This window comes from Motacilla alba, chromosome 2 (genome assembly GCF_015832195.1).
Source record: "Motacilla alba alba isolate MOTALB_02 chromosome 2, Motacilla_alba_V1.0_pri, whole genome shotgun sequence".
In the NCBI taxonomy this organism is placed as follows: domain Eukaryota; kingdom Metazoa; phylum Chordata; class Aves; order Passeriformes; family Motacillidae; genus Motacilla; species Motacilla alba.
In genome coordinates this window covers 28,282,984-28,300,928 of record NC_052017.1, presented here as the reverse complement: position 1 = coordinate 28,300,928, position 17,945 = coordinate 28,282,984, and the positions used below count along the sequence as shown (strand labels likewise).

At 36.9% G+C, this 17,945-nt stretch overlaps 1 protein-coding gene across 6 annotated transcripts in view; it reads left to right on the top strand.

The window, feature by feature from the left end:
* The window catches only part of DGKB (diacylglycerol kinase beta), a 334,152-nt gene that overhangs the window by 19,660 nt on the left and 296,547 nt on the right, over positions 1–17,945 (top strand). For all 6 annotated transcript variants that reach the window (XM_038163165.1, XM_038163173.1, XM_038163184.1 and 3 more), the window contains exon 2: positions 11,811–12,071. In XM_038163165.1, the coding sequence (XP_038019093.1) occupies positions 12,002–12,071 (70 nt within the window). In that variant the 5' untranslated portion in view covers positions 11,811–12,001. The remainder of the gene's footprint in view (positions 1–11,810; positions 12,072–17,945) is intronic.

The following is a 17,945-nucleotide window of genomic DNA, read 5'->3' as shown; positions in this document are numbered from 1 at the left end:
GAATTGGTTTTAAATAACAAATTTAAATAGAATATATTTCTCTTTAATGACTTGAGTTATAACAAAATGGGATGACATTAGTAAACTGAATGACTTACAGATTACATAGCTGTGATATTCTTGTGATATAAGAGGGTATAAGTAGAGCTAACTCTTGTAGGCTTATTTCATATGTAGAAGGATTCAGTTGTGCATATTTTAATACAGGGCATGTGACAGGAATGACTCATAAATAACAAATCACTTAATAAACAGTTATTCTTTACTGTGAGGGTGGTGAGGCGCTGGAACTGGTGAGGCTCTGGGGGCTGCCCAGAAAATTTGTAGATACCCCATCCCTGGAAGTGTTCATCGGCAGATTGGATGGGACTCTGTGAAACCTGGTCTAGTGAAAGGTGTCCCTGCCCTTGGAACTAGGTGATCTTTAAGGCCTCTTCCAACCCAAACCGTTCTATGACTCTATGGTTTCTATGAAGATAACTGTTTTGAAAATTCACACATTCTCCAGTTGATGAAAGTGAGTTTTACATGGGTGGCTCCTGGGAAGAGTGTTATGTAAGTACATCCTCTGCCTGTTGATAAAACTAGGTAACACAAGGGACTTTGGAAAATCTCTTTGTTTGAAAACTTTCATGGATCGAATCAGAAAGGTAAAAAGAATAATTCTTTACCCCTAAAAAAATCTGCTTTTTAAATAATGGTTTTTATCTTCCTGTCTGGCAAGATTTCAATGGAATTCAAACTCTGTAATATAAATATTTCATATGCAGCCTTCTCATAAAGCATTTAAACCTTTAGTGATGACTTTGTAATAGTTCTTCCATGGACTTGTACAATAGTTGCTAAGTACAAACTGAGGTATATAAGGCAAATATAGGGTGAAAGGTTGATGAAATGCAAGATGAAGATGAAATGCAAGATGAAATGTGATTTAACAAGCTTGTGCCTATTTATAAAAGTTTCTTCTTCAGAGTTTCTCTTTAGGAATAGAATGTTGAGCATAAGTATTGTAGGTAGTTTTGCCATACTCTGGACTACATTGAGGTTCTACAGGACCAATTTTTAAACTCTTTTAGTTGTCACTGTAAAACAAATTTTAAATGTTTCTGTTTGAAATACCTTTGTTTCAGTGAGTAAACCTTCAGTTGGCTTAGGGTAGTTATACAGGTGTGTTTTAAAAGTTAAGTTTTAGGATCATAAATTTGGAAGCGTGAGAAGGACTTGAACATCTGACTTGCAATGCACCAAGTGTGGTGTGTGCATCCCAGAGTTTTGGCTGAGAAACCGACAAAGCCAGCAGAAGTGATTGCAGGTTGATGGCAGAAAGGCTTCTGTAGATTGAAATAGTGCAATAGATGCAGGTTTACAATTGTTTACAATTTGTGCTGCTTCTATTCAAGTTAAGAATATAAATTCATGGAGGCAGTACATCTCTAGTTAGTACAGGAATGGTAGTGATCTTACCTGATATTTCTGTTCTGCGTGGGAGTGGAATCCAAGAGATTTAATAATGTAATTATTCCTCATATAGAAGCACAAATGTAGTGTTATCCAGTTGCCATCCATTTATTATGCTTTTTTCTTTGTCATTGAAAAGGAATTTCTTCAACAATTTAGGCACAGAAACAACAATGAATCATTGAATTTCTTTTTGTTTGTGTATTTATTCTACTTTCCTCACTTTATTACCCTTTTTGATTTCTGTATTTTCATTAGTTATAATATTCTAATATATAAGCCATTTTGATGTAAGGCTTAAAAATATATTCAAAATAGACTTAATGTTTCATTCCTCAGTAGATGTATTTATTAATTTATTTTGAAAGAAAATGAAAGGAAATGTATAAAACATTGTTTATGTTTTGCTTTTTAAAACTGTTAAAAATGAATTGCACAAAAATGATTCATGGTTTAAGTGAGGATGTTTATGATTCAGAAGTAAACATATAGATGATTTTTAGTTTATGGCAAATATAGTAATAGCAAAAAAAGGCAGAGCTGCTGTAAAAGTGTTCCAGCGTGAAGATTATTTAGTAATTGTTTGGCTCTTGACTGCAATTTGTGGATAGGATTAAAATTCCCTTGGGCAAAATTGTGTGGGTCCCCAGGGGAATTGCAGATGATGAGGAAACACAAGCAACAGCATTCAGCAAAATCAGGGGAAACCGTTTCAAATTTCAAGCTATGTCTTACTGAGCAGGTTCAGTTTTTTTAATCCAACAACTGCACTTTTAAGGTGAGTAGCTCACTGGAGTACTGGGAGTACATGATACTTCCCACATGTTTATCCTGTATCTCTTTTCAGGTCTATTTAGGTGGGGTTTATTACTGTATCTAAGCAAGTTGTTCCCAAGTTTATCAGTCCTATAGGCAAAAGGAAGTGGAATGTGGCCAAACTGGGCATTTGTTTCCACAGGCTGGTGAAGACAGGCTATGCTGTTGCCCTCGAGATGTCAGGAGGGGCAAAGTCCCACCAGTGTCCTCCCAGCATGTATTTAGCAGTCTATAGACAAAGCAAGCAAAACTCCAACCAAATCCTGAAGGGTTACTTGTGTGTGTTCCAGACCTGCAATAGGATACCAGCTACCCTTTTCTCTCAAACCATGTAATCATGTGCCATAAGTTAAAATTGGTCTTAACCTTCACTTAGCTTGAAGTTTCCTGCGTCTGCTCTGAGACCTGAGCAAAGATTTTTTTCTGAAAGCTTCATGTGTTAGAAAATGCTTCTTTCTGCCAGTCCCACTCTTCTCCTATCTGTAGAGAATCATACATGCAGTACCAATAATTTCAGTGTCAAGGACTACTGTGTAAAAACATAAGCTAAATCTAAGGAGAATTAATTGCAACACTTAAAGAGAGAAAGTAATTAGGTAGAATTCCAGAGAAAAACATGCTAGAAAAAGATAACAGAAATGCAGAGACTCTCTCAAGAGAAAAAATATATTTAAAATGCAAGCATAATGTAAGCTAGCTCAAACAAAGGATTCCCAAGGGAAAAAGGAGACAGGATCAACTTTTTTTTTTCTTCTTCCCTTTAAGATGGGAAAAGCACTGAGAAACTCAAATTAACAAAAGTAAGCATTCCTATTGAAAACTGAACATCATGGAAAAAGAACACAAACTTAAATAGTATAAAACTGTAATTATGTACCTTTGTCAATTAAAAGTGAAATCAGATACCAATTTTTATTTGTTAAAAATCTCATGGGACTATTGTCACTTCTTAACTACGAAGGATTCTGAGGTAAGTAATATACTGTAGTCAGTAAGTGGAGGACATAAATTTCACTGTTGCTTTCTCTTACCCCTCTGAAAAAAAATCAGCACAGTTAACCATGAAGATGTAGGGTTTTCCTGTCTGAAAGCTGGGGCAATGTGTTCAAGTCTTTGCATTTGTAAGTGGGATGGACAGACAGACAAACAAATGCAGGATCCTCATTCAGAAAATGCGCTTCCGTCTCTGACCAGATCTTAGTGCGTAGTTCTACAAATGCTAGTTCTCTGTCTCAGTTTACTCAATGGCAGTGCATGAACTGCAGGGAAACCATTGAGGATATAAAAAGAGGAGAGACTCAAGGTGTGTTCATGCTGTAGAAGGATGTGAGGCCAAGCTGCCTTCAAGTAATTGTTTCTGATATTGGGAACTGTGGACCTGTGACAGCCTGGATTTTTGCATCACTTGGACATGTGCACAAGAGGCCAGGCAGAGGTGCAGAGGCTGCTCTGATGCTTGTGGTGCTGAGCCAACTTGGATTTCCCCTTCTGGCTTTGTTTCAGTAAAACTGCCTCACTCATGCTCGTGTGCATCCCCACCTCTAATGTCAGTATGGACATGTCATCAGAGCAAATTCTAGGAACATGCAAATGGCAATGCTCACTGATCCTTCACAAACCTAGATGTTACTGTCTTCTTAGAGCTGAATTTGAACGGGTCAGGAGTTTTCTGGGTGAGTAGGGAATTGTATTTTGAGATACTGCTGCCACCATATTGTTTACTTCAGATGCAGATATGTGTCCTTATAGGCAAGGGGCCACCTTACTTTGATAACCCATTTGGTATCTCATTATCACTGAACTTTTTTATAGTAAAGCTAATGAAGCTAATGAACTACCATTTGTAGTTGTCTAGAAGGCTCCACACTATCCCAGTGGAGAGTGGACTGCAATAAAGAAAACAATAGAAATAGAAACAATCTAGCATGAACTTCCCCTATTAAATTCTTTAACCAGTCTGTTAATCTATCTTTATTCTGTACAGATTTCCTATTGATTAAGTCAGGTTCATATTTTCTCAAGTTTTTTTATGAGGAATTCCATTGCCCCGTTCCCAGTTTATTTTAAAATTGCACAAAGCATTTGAATGAGGACAGCAGTTAACAAATCTTTTCCTCTAGTGCTCTGGAATATTTTTGTCACAAGACTAAAGAACATCTCTTCAAAGGCTTATTTCCGAGCATGAAGTAGGAATTTCTGCCCCAGGAAATTATGGATCATTCAAATTCATTCCCAGTAATAAATTGTGCTTTTCAGCTTTGCTCTCCTGTAATGCAATCACCCCTAGAGCACCTAAATATGGAGAGAATAATTAAATCCAACAGTTAGACAAAAAAATCCCTGTAGTTTACTGCCAACAAAAATTAATTGTTAGGCAGAATTTAGAGGTTGCCCCAGGAGAGGGAATTCAAGAAAAGAGGAAGAACGTGTGGCAGATGATAGTCAAAGACCTTAACCTCTGTTGGTAAGCGCTCAAATACTTGTGATACTGGTTGTGGGGAGGTCTGTGTAGGGCTCATATCGAGGGAGGCACTTCTGGAGCTGGCTTTCCTGGGAAAGATGGCAGATGCATAGTATGGAAGGCAGAGGCTGTCCTCAGGATATTTAATCCAGGATTTTGGGGGAGTTTTGGTGGATTTATAGAACTAGTGGTGGGTGATGTGGAAAGAATTGTATGAGAGACTGATTCATCCTCTCATCAGAGAGATATATCTAGTGGACAGCCTAATGTGCTGTGTTCCAGAGAGTTTATTATAGATTACATAGATATACCTATAAAATCCAGTGCTTTCTGTTCCTGATTGCTTTCTCTATTTATTAAAGAGTATAAGTCTAAGCTTTAGTGATTCAGCCTTCTTTTAAAACTTCTAATATTCAAATAGTATAAGTTTTTTAAATTCACCAATTTCAAAATACTACCATGTGTCTTGAAATCGTTTTGTCTGAACAGTTTATTTTCTACTTCTGTTTGGGTCAGGTTTTTTCTCTCTTTTTTTCTTTTACCCCTCCTAATTTTAATATGTTTTTAATTAGTCACTTATAAAATCAAAATATTATTCAATGTAATATTTTAGGCATAAGAAGAGGGTTTCAAATTTTAGTAGCCCTATGGAAAAAATTTCTTGTTTAGTTATAGATAAACATTAAGAAGGATGAGTAACTCCTCAACTTTTCTTTTCCAATTTTCACTTTTTAAATCTGTTTTTGTAAAATTGTTACTGAGACATTTTTAACATTGGGAACAGTTCTATGACTCTCACATGGAGGAGATTTTTGAGTTATGTGGTACTTCCCTCATAAGCATAAAATAAATTCCAGTGGTGATTTTTTTTCATTTTTTAGTTTGTTCAGCTGTATTATTTAAAGAAAGAGAAAAGCTTTTATATATTTATACTTTTGATGAATCAGCAAAAGTATCTTGTGGTATTTCCTTGTCCCAGATTCTCCTCAGGTTTCATTTATTTCAGTATTTCTTTTAGTGAAGAAAACACTGAGAAATTTGAATATAGTTCTTCTGACTTGGTAGGTAATTAATGTAACAACCTGGAAATAGCAAGCCTAACAGTTGTAAAATTTAAGATCAATCAGAAATTGCTTTAAATTAATTCATATGATGAAGTTAAGGTACATGGAGAGTGTCGTGGTTTTGGCTAGGATAGGGTTAGTTTTAAACTTAGTAGCTGGTACAGAGCTGTGTTTTGGATTTACTATGAGAATTATGCTGATAACAGAGTGTTTAGTTGTTGCTAAGTAGTGCTTACCCTGAGTCAAGGACTTTTCAGTTTCCCATGCTCTGCCAGTGAGGAGCTGCACAAGGAGCAGGGAGGGAGCATAGCCAGGGCAGCTGGCCAGAGGGATATTCCATATCATGGAATGTCATGCTGAGGGTGTAAATTGGGAGGAATTGGCTGATTGCTGCTCAGGAGAGGCTGATTGCTTCTCAGGTGATTAGTTGTATTGTGCATCACTTGTTTCTCGGGTTTTATTCCATACTCTCCTTTTGGTATCTCCTTTTTTAACATTTTCTTAACAACTTTGCTCCAAGTATTAAACTGCTCTTAAATGAGTCCTAACTGTACTCAGGGATGTTTCCATCTTGCATTCTGATTGGTTTTTATCAGTGCTCCGTTTTTGTTGCTAATATTTTTCCCTGTCACAAGCTGTAGTATTGGTGAAATGTTTTCACAAAGATTCAGGTATTCTGCTTAGCATGCCACAATAGGGTTTGTGCTGCATGTCTTCTTAGTGTTTACTGATATATTCCACATAAATAATTCAAGAAACTGAATTTGAGTAATTGCTTCTCTGAGGAATACAGTCCATATCTTTTGTATTAAAATTTAAATTGATGCCTTTACATGTCCCAGACTAGTACACCTGGGAATAAAGTAGTCAGTAGAACAAGTGTGCTTTTGAATTTTGCTGGTCACTTCTTTAAATGGAGAGATTTTCAGCTTGGTACAGAAACTATCACTGATTTCAGTGTGTCAGTGTTTATAGTTTATATTTCAGAATTGTATTAATTTACATCAGTAAACATCCTTTACTACATTGAAGAGAAAAAAGTGTACCACTGAAAAGACTCTATACTAAATTCAGTGCAAAACAAGGGATGTTTCTATATTAAATATGCAATGTGTGTAGGAAAAAAAATGTTGTGCTTTGTTATGTGGCTTAATTTTTTTTCATTTGTGCCATTAATCCAGCAGCAATTATAAGTAATTACATTACTTCTGTATTTGAAAGTAAAGAAACCAGAATGGTGATTAGCAGATATTTTGCTTGGATTTCTTGCCCATCAAGCTCTTCATACTAAACTTTAAACCATGCAAATTTGGAGTATTTCTGACACTGGAGGCATTGTTCTCTACAAAGTATAAAATCAATTGCAGGAACACCTACACATGTTCTGTATACCTGTACACAATGCCTACATTTCCAGGCAAGAAATTAATGACTGTTAGCATGTTTTGAGTTTTTCTGAAGAGCAGAGAAAATTTTCAGGCAGACACATAAACCTGTGTTATATGACATGTAAAAATTCTCCTCTGGAAAATCCTTTTTGTCACCCACACTGAAAATCACAGGATCTAGCTAACCATGGTGAAAGTGTAGGACCCCACTAAAGGAAATACCAAGTACATTCTGTACAGAAGAGTTCTTGATAGGCATAATTGCTGCAGCCTCCACAGCAATTAAGGTACAAAATATTCTGTTATTTATTTATTGTTCAGGCAAAAATCATTAATCAGTCCTGTTGTGGAAAACTGGCGTTTCTGTGGAAGGAAACTTGCTATAGCTTTATCCTGTGCCCCGTTCATGGACTAACTGGCAGCTGTTGAGCTTGTGTGTGAGATGGGCATTATGGAAGGGCTGGTGGAAAGCAGAAGATGGCTGAGCAAGTCCAAGAGCCAGTTTCTAGGCTGTTCTAAGTGTTCCTGTTATGGTAAACAGAAATAAGTCCCCCATGGCATGCATTAAGATGAGTGTCATGCTTTCAGCAGTGAGGTTGGACCTCAGAGGAAGCTCCCCTGCCTTCCAGGGAGTTGTGTTGGATTGGTTGAGAACCTGGACGTGTCTCCATGGGCTGAGGTTCGAAGCTGAAATTGGTGTTGTTGATCAGTTTTGTGGGACTGATGTAATTTATTTTGCCCTGAATGCCCTCTGAAAACTCATCTTTCCTTACGGGGAGGACTCGATGAGGTGGAATGAGATTGAGTCGTGAGGTTGGCATATGGGGAATTTGCCTCTATGGTTTTTTCCTCCATCATATATTATTTTTTCTTTTCTCAGCCAGGCTTCTGTAGAGCAGCTGAGGATTTCGGTGGCATGGGGAATTCCTGGAAATCTAAGTTGGTTAGCAATGTTGGCTGAATGCTAAGTAATTTGATTTGTATAGTTTTTAACAAAGCTTTGCTTCCTAGTTTGGATATGTGGCCTGGTAGGAATCCTGACAGAACACTTAATAAACTTTCAATTCCATAAAGGAAAACATGTTATAAAAAGGAGAGTGGAGTTTTAAGACTTATTATAGTCAGTGGCTAGAGGAGGAAGATTTTTTTCCTAATTCTTTTTGTGATTAAATGAATGGTTTGTTAATGTCATGTTTCTAGTTTCTCTTATTTGTAAGGCCTGCTTTGTGTCTGGCTGAGAGGCCTGTGAATCTTGCCTAAGTGTATATTAACAAAATGTATGCACAAATATGAGCTGCCCAGAATAGGCTGAACTCCTAGAGGATTGCTGGAAAGTTCCTACCTGACATTGTGTGTATTTTAACTGTATCCTGTATTGTACTCTTCAAAGAAATTTATCTCTGCATGAACAGGTCAGATCACTGTGTGTGATCTCTTTAGAGCTGCTGATCTTTATTTTGCCTAACAGAAGCACATTTGATTTTTGTTGTAGTTCAAGATTCTTTCTTTTCCTTTGTGATAGTATTATTGTTGATACTACTTTCCTCTTCATACACTTATCTATAGGTTTCTCACTGCGTAGCCTTCCTGAAGTACATAAAGAGCACTAAAATAATGTGTCAAGAAGTGAATTTATATTAAACATTTCTGAGAAAGATAATACAAATTAGCTAATATTTTCTTTTACAGAAATTTGGATATTTGAATAGTATATAGGTGATCTTCCAGTGTCCTTAACAAATAACACAAATATACATTGATGACTTTTGTCATCAGCATCTGTATGCTGTTTGTTTTCTTGTAACTACAGTATTACCTACATAAAATGGGAAAGTGTCACTGTAAAAGGTATAATTGTGAAAAACTAAGCGATGCAGGGATCTTTCCTTGGGTGGGACTCTGCAGCAGAACCTAACAGGAAACTGAAGAAAGGAAGTACCTAGAAGGTTCTTATTCCTTTCCATGATATCTTCCCCATTCTGTGTCTCTGTATTTCTTCATCACATATACTGAGGTGGAGTCAGGACCTGGCTGCACGCCAAAGACCAGTGAGCCACCCTCAGAGGACTGCCTATCTCTCCTTTCCCGTTCCCAAATTAGACTGGGGTTAATTAGATTGATTAGATCCACTATGTCCCTCACAGGCTTCCCTTTCAAAGGACAGAACTTGTGTTTGAGAATTGTCCAGAATAAAAATGTAACCTTAAATTCTGTTGTATGTTCCGTGATAGCTGCTGTCTTAAGCACAAACTACATCTTCTTTCCTGTGAGCTGCCACGTCCACACTACATTTTTTCCATTGCTGCCATCTCATTTAGGACATGTATGTTTTGTTTCCACTCTGGTCCTAGGCTGTAAAGCCTGGGTGTTTGTTGTGGGGAAAGTATATCGGAGTTGGTAATTTAGGTCTGTTTTCCCTGCTAATGAACTGTGTATGCAGCAAACTTTGTAGACAGTGGTCAACTAAAGGTATTATATATTAATAGATCAGACCAGAGTGCACAGCATCATTACCTTGCTAGATGTAGTAATTCTAATGGTAAGCTGTTTATCACAAATATGCATATTAAATAATCAAGATAATCTCTAACTTTACAGTATTTAGCAATGTTAGCTTTTGTAGGTAATGAAGCTAATGTAGTTGAGGATGATGTAAATAGTAAAACTGGATGAAATTGTGGTAGAAAATTTTGGTTATGTTAAATAAGTTATGCAAATACAATTTTAAAAAATCAGTAAAATCTAATCAGTTGCCATGATTATAAAAAAATATGCTTACTTGAAGATACAAAACTGTCTTCAATACAATCTAATCAACTGCTAGAAATAAAACATCTCTAATTTGATTAAAATGACCCAATTGACCATAGCTTTTTTTTCTTGAGATCAGTAAAAGTATTGAAGTTCACAAGACAGAATGATGTAAATAGCACATTTAGCTTTTGTAGTTTCTGACCTTTTTCAGGCGCTGAAATTGATTCAGATTTGAGGGCTGATGTGCCTTGTACTTGACCAGTTTCATTCCCATTGATGTTTCATTTTTCATCCCAATCTCCATGCTCCTGTTAGTTTTTGTTATTTTTTCAATTATATTATACAATTATATTATGTATTCTATCAGATTCTAGATCTTCCAACTCATCTTAGTTTTTTTATAACAGAGGAGATTAAGAGCAGAGGAATCTCTTCTGGTACAAATTTTTAAAAGGCAAGACAGCTGTTATTGTACTTAGACACTTGCTCATGGTATAGTCCGTGCATTCAATTTATTCACAAGGAAGGGTCTGAGAGCAATGAAAGCTCCGGAACTGAGGGGTCTTCCTTAGTGTCGGCATAATTTCTTTGTCCACTGATGACACTCGTATATGTAGAACAGGAAAAAAAAAATGGTGTTGTCTCATTGGGTTAATGTGGGTTTCTTTTTTTTAACCAATGCTTCTGTTCCTAGTAATTTTTTTGTTTTTTCTTTCCTTCCTCTCATGACTCCTTTTTCTATTCCTTCTTAGCTACTGACATCTTCCTCCTTAGCACTCATTCCATTGCTGTGTTAGTCTCTTTTGGTCTGAATTTTTTGTTTGCTCTTTTTGTAATTTAACCCTTATAAATGATACATGGCTAGACATAGGAAGAGATTCCACTTGCAGTCTAAAATTAGCCTTCTAGTCTAAACTGGTCTTCTAGGCAACCTCTGTAATCAGTGAAAGATAAATACCACAGAAGGCAATTCATCACATTTTAAGCTCATGTTGAAACTGGAAGGATTAATTGCTGCCTAGGCCACCTGTCTCTTTGTGATGATTAAGGGGAGCACCTGAGATGACAATCACAAATGGGATACCTGGCTCTCAGATGGCTAAAATTAGATGAAAAGTAGCCTCCCTGATGTTCCAGGAGTGATGTTGATAATGCGTTGATGTCAGAGGGCAGAGCGTCTGTCCTACAGAGGTAGAAGCTGCGTAAAATTGGGATGAGAAGGCACCCACAATTTGATTTTTTTTTTCCCTGAACTGATTTGTGATGGTACCAAGTTATATTTGATTTTCACCAGTGACCAGCAATGCTGTGGTGTTTTAGAAATCAAACACCTACTATTTTGTTAGAATAGTTAATATTTGTATAGCTCTTACGTGAACTTGTCAGCAAACTGCAGAATCCATTTCATTTTGGCATGGAGAGTTAGAAACTTCGTAGCATTTCTGACAAGGCCATGCAGTGCTGAATAACAACATGGTAAAAATCCAGTTACAGCAATTCAATTTTAAAATCATAAGGAACTAAGTTTACTGATAAGATAGTATCTGCTATTTCAGTAGTCATTACTAAATCGGGAACATCTTCATAAAGTGTGTCCAGATACATTTGATCATAAACAATTGATAATTTTTAATGAATTCTGAACATAAACACTAGAAATGAAAAAAAATAGTTTGGAAATACATATAAAACTATTTACAGACAAATACGGTATGGAAATATTTTGAGCAATACTGTATAGGAGAAAATATTTATTAGTTACAAGTATTCCCACAGGAAAACTGGTATATATCCTGGTGTTAAATATTTTGTATTTTATTCTGCTATATTTGGTATTTATGTTGTATTTAATATTTGCTCTTTTAACAGTGTTGTAACTCGCCACTGAACCAAGGCACTTGGAACAGTTCATAGCATCAAAAACTTCATCCACATCGGCTGATGTCATCTCGGCACTCTCCAGACACTGTGAGCTGAGGTTAAAAATCTTTATGGAGTTTATAACACCTGGGTCTAAAGGAATATTCTTCTGATACACAAGGAGGACCCTTACTGCCAGTATGACGAGCCAGGAGAAGTGGGTTAACCTTAGCCCTGGAGAGTTCTCTCAGCTTCAGAAATATGCAGAATGTAAGTAATTTTAAAAATGTTTACCTTTATAGCTAAATAAAAACTAAGAGTATTATGAATGTAGAATATATTTTTTTTTGTATTTTTGGTACTATTGACAGCTTAGAAAGAACACACCCAGGTTTTATGTTGATGATTCATTGCTTTCAGAGACCTTTATGAAGAAAACTCTCTATTTCTCATTTTTATATGAATAATCTTGTTTGTTTGAAATTACATCACCAAATAAATAGTAAGCATAATAGAGCAGTTAAAAAAATCACTTTTGAAAGTATTTAGTGCTTCCTTGGAAAATATTTTCAAGTTATTTTTCTTTATTTTTTTCAATATCTGAATTTGAAGATTTCAAATAGACATAGAAAGTTATGTGGGGTTTTTTTCTGTGCATTGTTTTAACTTAAGCCTCAGTGCAACGTTTGCCAAAACGTTTGGCTTCCATGTGATGGAAAAAAGGAATTTAACATATTTCTTTACTTTTGGCTTCCCTTTGCTTCTCCAGCACTTCTTGCACACACAATAGTTCAGAGCCATTATTTTAGTAGAACTGTTGGTGTCAGGGAAATTACTTGAATGTGTTTGTGTTCAGGTTTGTGTGTGTACATTAAAGAAAAATATGTTGTCTTTCAAGCTTCCTCTGCTCCTCTGTAATGAAAAGATGCTAGTTTTTTTGAAATGTGATACATTTTTGTGTAAATAGTTCAATTTCTGAGGCAATTAGGAAAAAATAATAATAATATATAACTTTTTGTATATCATGCTAGAGGAATAAACCCCGGGTATGGACCTTAATTTGAATATCTGGTCTATCCAATTTAATCTAACTAAAGGTCTAAATAACTATATCTAAGTGTGTCATCTAAGACTTCAAGATGCAATTAAAAAAATTGTACCAATATTGTTGAATTTGATATATTTTTTTATGTAACATGGCAAGATACAAAAGGTTGTGACAACAGATATCTTTACTTATTACTAAATAATAATTAAATTATATGTAATTTTGTAAAGCTTGAATATATAATTGCTTTGCTATTTCATTGTCTTTGTTGAACTTGGAAAGGCAATGAACTGAAAATCACCAAATTTCATTTGCTGACTTGGTAGAGTTTGATTCAGTTTAAGAAATAGTATTAATAAACCCTAAACAACAAAAATCCTTAGTTAAAAAAAAAAAGAGCATTGCTCATTTTTCTCCAGCTTGGAACTTTTGAAGTACCAGTGGTTCTCCTGCAGGACAGAAGGCTGATCTCCGTGTCAGAATGTGACACTGTGGGGAGGTTCGACTTTGTGGCAGGTGTCTGCCAACAAGTGGTGGTGATGAGCACCCAGCTGTGCCTTGTGCTAAGAAGTGGGTTTCACTGCAGCACTTGGGAATAAGTAGGGAATTCATAGAGAGGTCATTTGTTTTGCATTTACCCTTGATATGCAGGTTTGTCATTTGCTCTGCCTTTCAGTTTGGTGTAGAGATTTTACTTCATCTTACCTAAACTGAAACATTATTTTAACTATGGAAGTTTTTAACTTTCCTGAATTTAAAAAATCCAGTATTTATATATTCTATTCTAGTTCGCATCAAGCTGTAGTACTAGAGTATTAAAACAAAGAGTATAGTCTACCAAAAACTCATCTGCCTTGGATCATACTCTTAGAGGGTGATAGTCACTTCTGCCTAGTAAGATCACTGGAAATCAATATTACTTTTATACAGCTGTATAAAAGGTGGGTTGATTGTGGCAAGATGCCAGTTTCTCACCAAACTGTTCTATCACTCCTCACTCTCCTCCCACATTCTGAGGTGGGTTACATTCCATGGGAGACAGTCCTCCAAAAACTTCTCCAGTGTGGGCCTTACCCCTGGGTGCAGTTCTTCTTGATTCAGAACAGATACAGTTAGCTGCTGAATGGGAGCAGGGAATGTGCTGAGCTGCCTTGTGCTAGAACCCATAGGAAGTTCTTAAGTACAGAGGGATTTCTATTTCTGCTTTTCTTTGGAGCCTAAGTAAGTTTGGTCGAAAAAGTTTGCTCATCCATTTTAGGCACTTCATATGTCTATTCATGCAGAAAGTATTCTCTTTAAAATGCATTTGCTGGTGTTTTGCATTGACTTTTTGATCAGGAGAAAACTCCTGGCGCAGTTCCCTTTTTGAGCTGAATCTCCTCAGCCTCAGCTGTCTACAGAGTGAGACAGTGTTTAACTTACGTGACAGCCTCTGCTCAGGGCACAAGCACTCACCACCTCACAAATCTGAAAGCCTTAGTTTGGGTCCAGTATAGGAGGGGTGACACTGTTCTGCTGCACAGCAGGGCACACTTGGAGGGAGTGAGGGATGTGGGTTTGAGTCTTTTGAGGTTGAAGCTCAGTCTGAAACCATGTCCTTGATCTTTCCCCTTTCTGGAAAGCAAGCCTGTCTCACCTCTTACCTGTTTTATGACTAAAACTTGCTGCCAAACTTTCCTGAAATCAGTCACACCTGCAAGTGTTACAATTTCCAGGAAGAACCGAGCAATGGGTCCGCACAGGTTGTAAGAGACATTAAGTGACTCTTATCTTTAAGAAGAAGCGGAGCTCAGGTGGCACCTAGATGAGCTGCTTCTCTTGGCATCAATTGACTTCAGTCATGCAAAGAAAATTTCAAACTATATTTAGATGCAGACTGCACAGATAATAAGTACATCCAGAGTTGAGTCATATGTGCATTTATAACTCGTGTAACTGTGGATATTGTAGATCCAACTGTCTTGGGCTTAGAGCATAAATTTCCTTTTCAGTTACCAAAGTAGGTGTGTGGATTTTCACTGTATAAAGCCCTTTAAACTACTCCTGTGGATTCTAGTGCTCTTCACTTTCTGACTGAAAGACACTTTGCTCTAGTTCAGTGTAGTTCTTCTTTTTATTAATCTTCTGTGAGCTTGATGATAGTCTGTCTACTCTGGCAAGTACTGTTAAACAAGGTCCGCTCGTAGCTCCGTGTGCAGCTACTGTCCTTGTAATCACTTTGAGAAGTTTCTGCCATGTTTTGTCTGCCTGTTTTCCTCTTCACTTAGTTGCAGGATGATTCAGTGCTTTATCCAGCTGTACTGTTTGGTGAACCCAAACCCTCAATGCAAAATTTCTTTCTTGAATATGTAATAGCTTTTCTCAATTTCCATAAATATAACTGAACAGCAGAGGAGAATGAGTTCTCCATCACTTGTTCCTAATCAAAAATATTTTCATTTAAGCAACACTCAGAACTCCATAGTAAGTGAATATCTTCCTGTAAAATAATCCAGACAGTGTCTGTAATTTTTCCTTACTGAATTTTATTTGAGCTCAAGTCAAGGGAATTTTATGCTTTCAACGTAGGACCCTTCTTTGTCTGCCTGCCTTATTAAATAATTTGGGGCTTCAGTGAATTTTTGGAACAATTTAAATATTACTTAACAAAAAAATTAAATTTCTGAAGTCTAAAGAGTATATTACCTAATACGTGGCACTTTGCAGTTAATATGCATATGTGAGGTTTTGGAAGAATAATTATTTCCAAAGACAGTTCCTCTAAGTCCTTCTTCCCAGTCAAATTAAAAATCTCCTCTCTCCTCTTGTTCTGAAGATAGAACAGTAGAACATATTTTGCATTACATCTTTGCCTGGTTTTAAATTGCCTCAGAAGAATAGGTTAAAAAAACCCCAAAAAAACAAAAAACAAAACAAAACAAAAAAAAACCCCACCAAAACAAAAAACCAAACAAAAAAAAAACCAAAAAAAACCACCCAGGGATAACTGTTGTGGTTATTATATAATAGTGATAATAATGACAACAATAATAATGTAGCCCACACAAAATCCTGAAGATTCTAGAGAAATAAATGCACTTGAGAGAAGAATTTTTTTTTCTCCTTTAGATTTCATAATCAATGCTGGCTGTGGGAAGGCAAGGTAAAAAGATACAGGGATTTTTCTGCATTAAACTGTCATTGCATAGAGTAAGGTACGTACAAGAAGTTTCGGGCAGAAACAGTTTCTTCTAAACTATATGGTACCAGATACGTATTTGTAAGTTGTGGGGAGCAGCTGAGGGAGATGGGGTGGTTTAGCCTGGAGGAAAGGAGGCCCAGAGGTGACTTTTTCACTCCCTTCAGCTTCTTGAAAGGAGATTGTAGTCATTTGAGGGTTTTCCTTTTCTCCCAGGCAACCAGCAATAGAACAAAAGCTGTCAGTCAATAGGACAAAAGCTTAAAAGTCTCAAGCTGCACCAGGCGGGGTTCAGGTTGGCCATCAGGTTTTCCTCCAGGGAAGGGTTGTTAAACACTGGAAGAGACTGCCTCGGGCAGTAGTGGAATAACAAGTCTGGAATTGAGTCACATGTGCATATATAACTGGAAGTGTTCAAGGAATGAATGGATGTGGCAATTAGTGCCATGGTCTGGTTGACAAGGTGGTGATGAGTCAAAGATGGGACTTGATGATCCTGAGATCTTTTTCAGCCTAAATGATTCTGTGATTCACTGATATGTGCCATTCTGTACTACTCCAAACAGGAACCTGAATTATAAGGACATTAGAGAGAAGCAATATAAATAGCTTCATTGTGATTATTATCTGTATGGTAAATTGGATTAGTTTGGACAGGGTTTTTTAAAATCCTTTTTATTAAATGAATTTTATATCTCCTTTTTATTAAACAAAGTTTTATGGCTGTTGTAGTCCAAATTATATGTTAAAAGTAGCTTAGAGGATCCTGCTCCAAAAGCAAGTGTGGAAATATTGAAGGGATTTGAAACAGTTAAAACAAGACTATTTCATGAGTCAGCTAGGCATTAAAAAAGTGGGGGGGGGGGGGGAAGGAAGTTCTTTCCTCAGTAGGCGGAGAAAAAGACCTCTGAGCTCTGGCAGCATGTGCACTCTGGGGAAATAGCTTGGTTTTGTGTTGTCCTTTTGAGTTTGTCAACAAAATGTGCCCTGAGGAGAAGCCTGAAAAAAAAACTTTTTTGCAAAACTTTTGGCAGTGATTTTTTCCCAGGCTGGTGGAGGGAAACTTCAGCAGACTGTCACAGACTGAAGATAGAAATAGATGTTAGAGTGCTACTGAAATGACTGTGAGAACAGAAACAGCATCAGCAGCTGCAGCATCTTTTGATGTAACATCAATAGCTACTGCAAGAACTAGACAGTGAAACAGTTTTATAGGGGAACAGGAAGGAGGAATTTGTGAAAAAGATCACTGAAGAAAAATGGGAAGGTCAGCAAAAGTTTAGGTTCAAAGTTAAGTTGTCAGAGACTCTTGAGTGGGTTTGGCTCTGTGGTCCTCACAGAGGAAAGAATTATCTTTTACAATGGGTATAAATGATAACGTGCAGGGAACTTCATATGTGTGGCAACTGGTCACCAGCAGCTATGGGCTATTACACAATCCCTCAGAGGGTCCCAGGCTTCTAGTGCCACATGGCATTGTGCTAATTCTAATGAGGAAATGAACCTCATCAAATACAATTTGACAAAAACAGCTGGTTTTGACTGTGTGGCAAGTGGAGAGAGAATATCACTGTTGATTACTGAAAATAGTTTTACCCCACATATTGGATTTTAGGATTATAGTGTTTCTGCTGCTGTTAGTAAAGATGGAAGCGATCAGGTTCTCAAAAAGTTTTGACAGAACCTGTTAGACTGGATGAAGGTGGAGTCTGCCAGCTCTGCCTGTACAGTATCCCATGCACTTGGGAGAATGTCATGGAGAAGGATAATGGGTCTAGTGGGAGATCCAGTCTTTGCATGCAAGGCCTGTTGGGGGTAGAATGGCCAGAAAAAGGGACAAGTTGATAATTTGTAGAGTCTGAATCCTTACCCTAAATCTGTGATTGGCATCTAAAAATCTAAGTAGGAGAAAATGGAG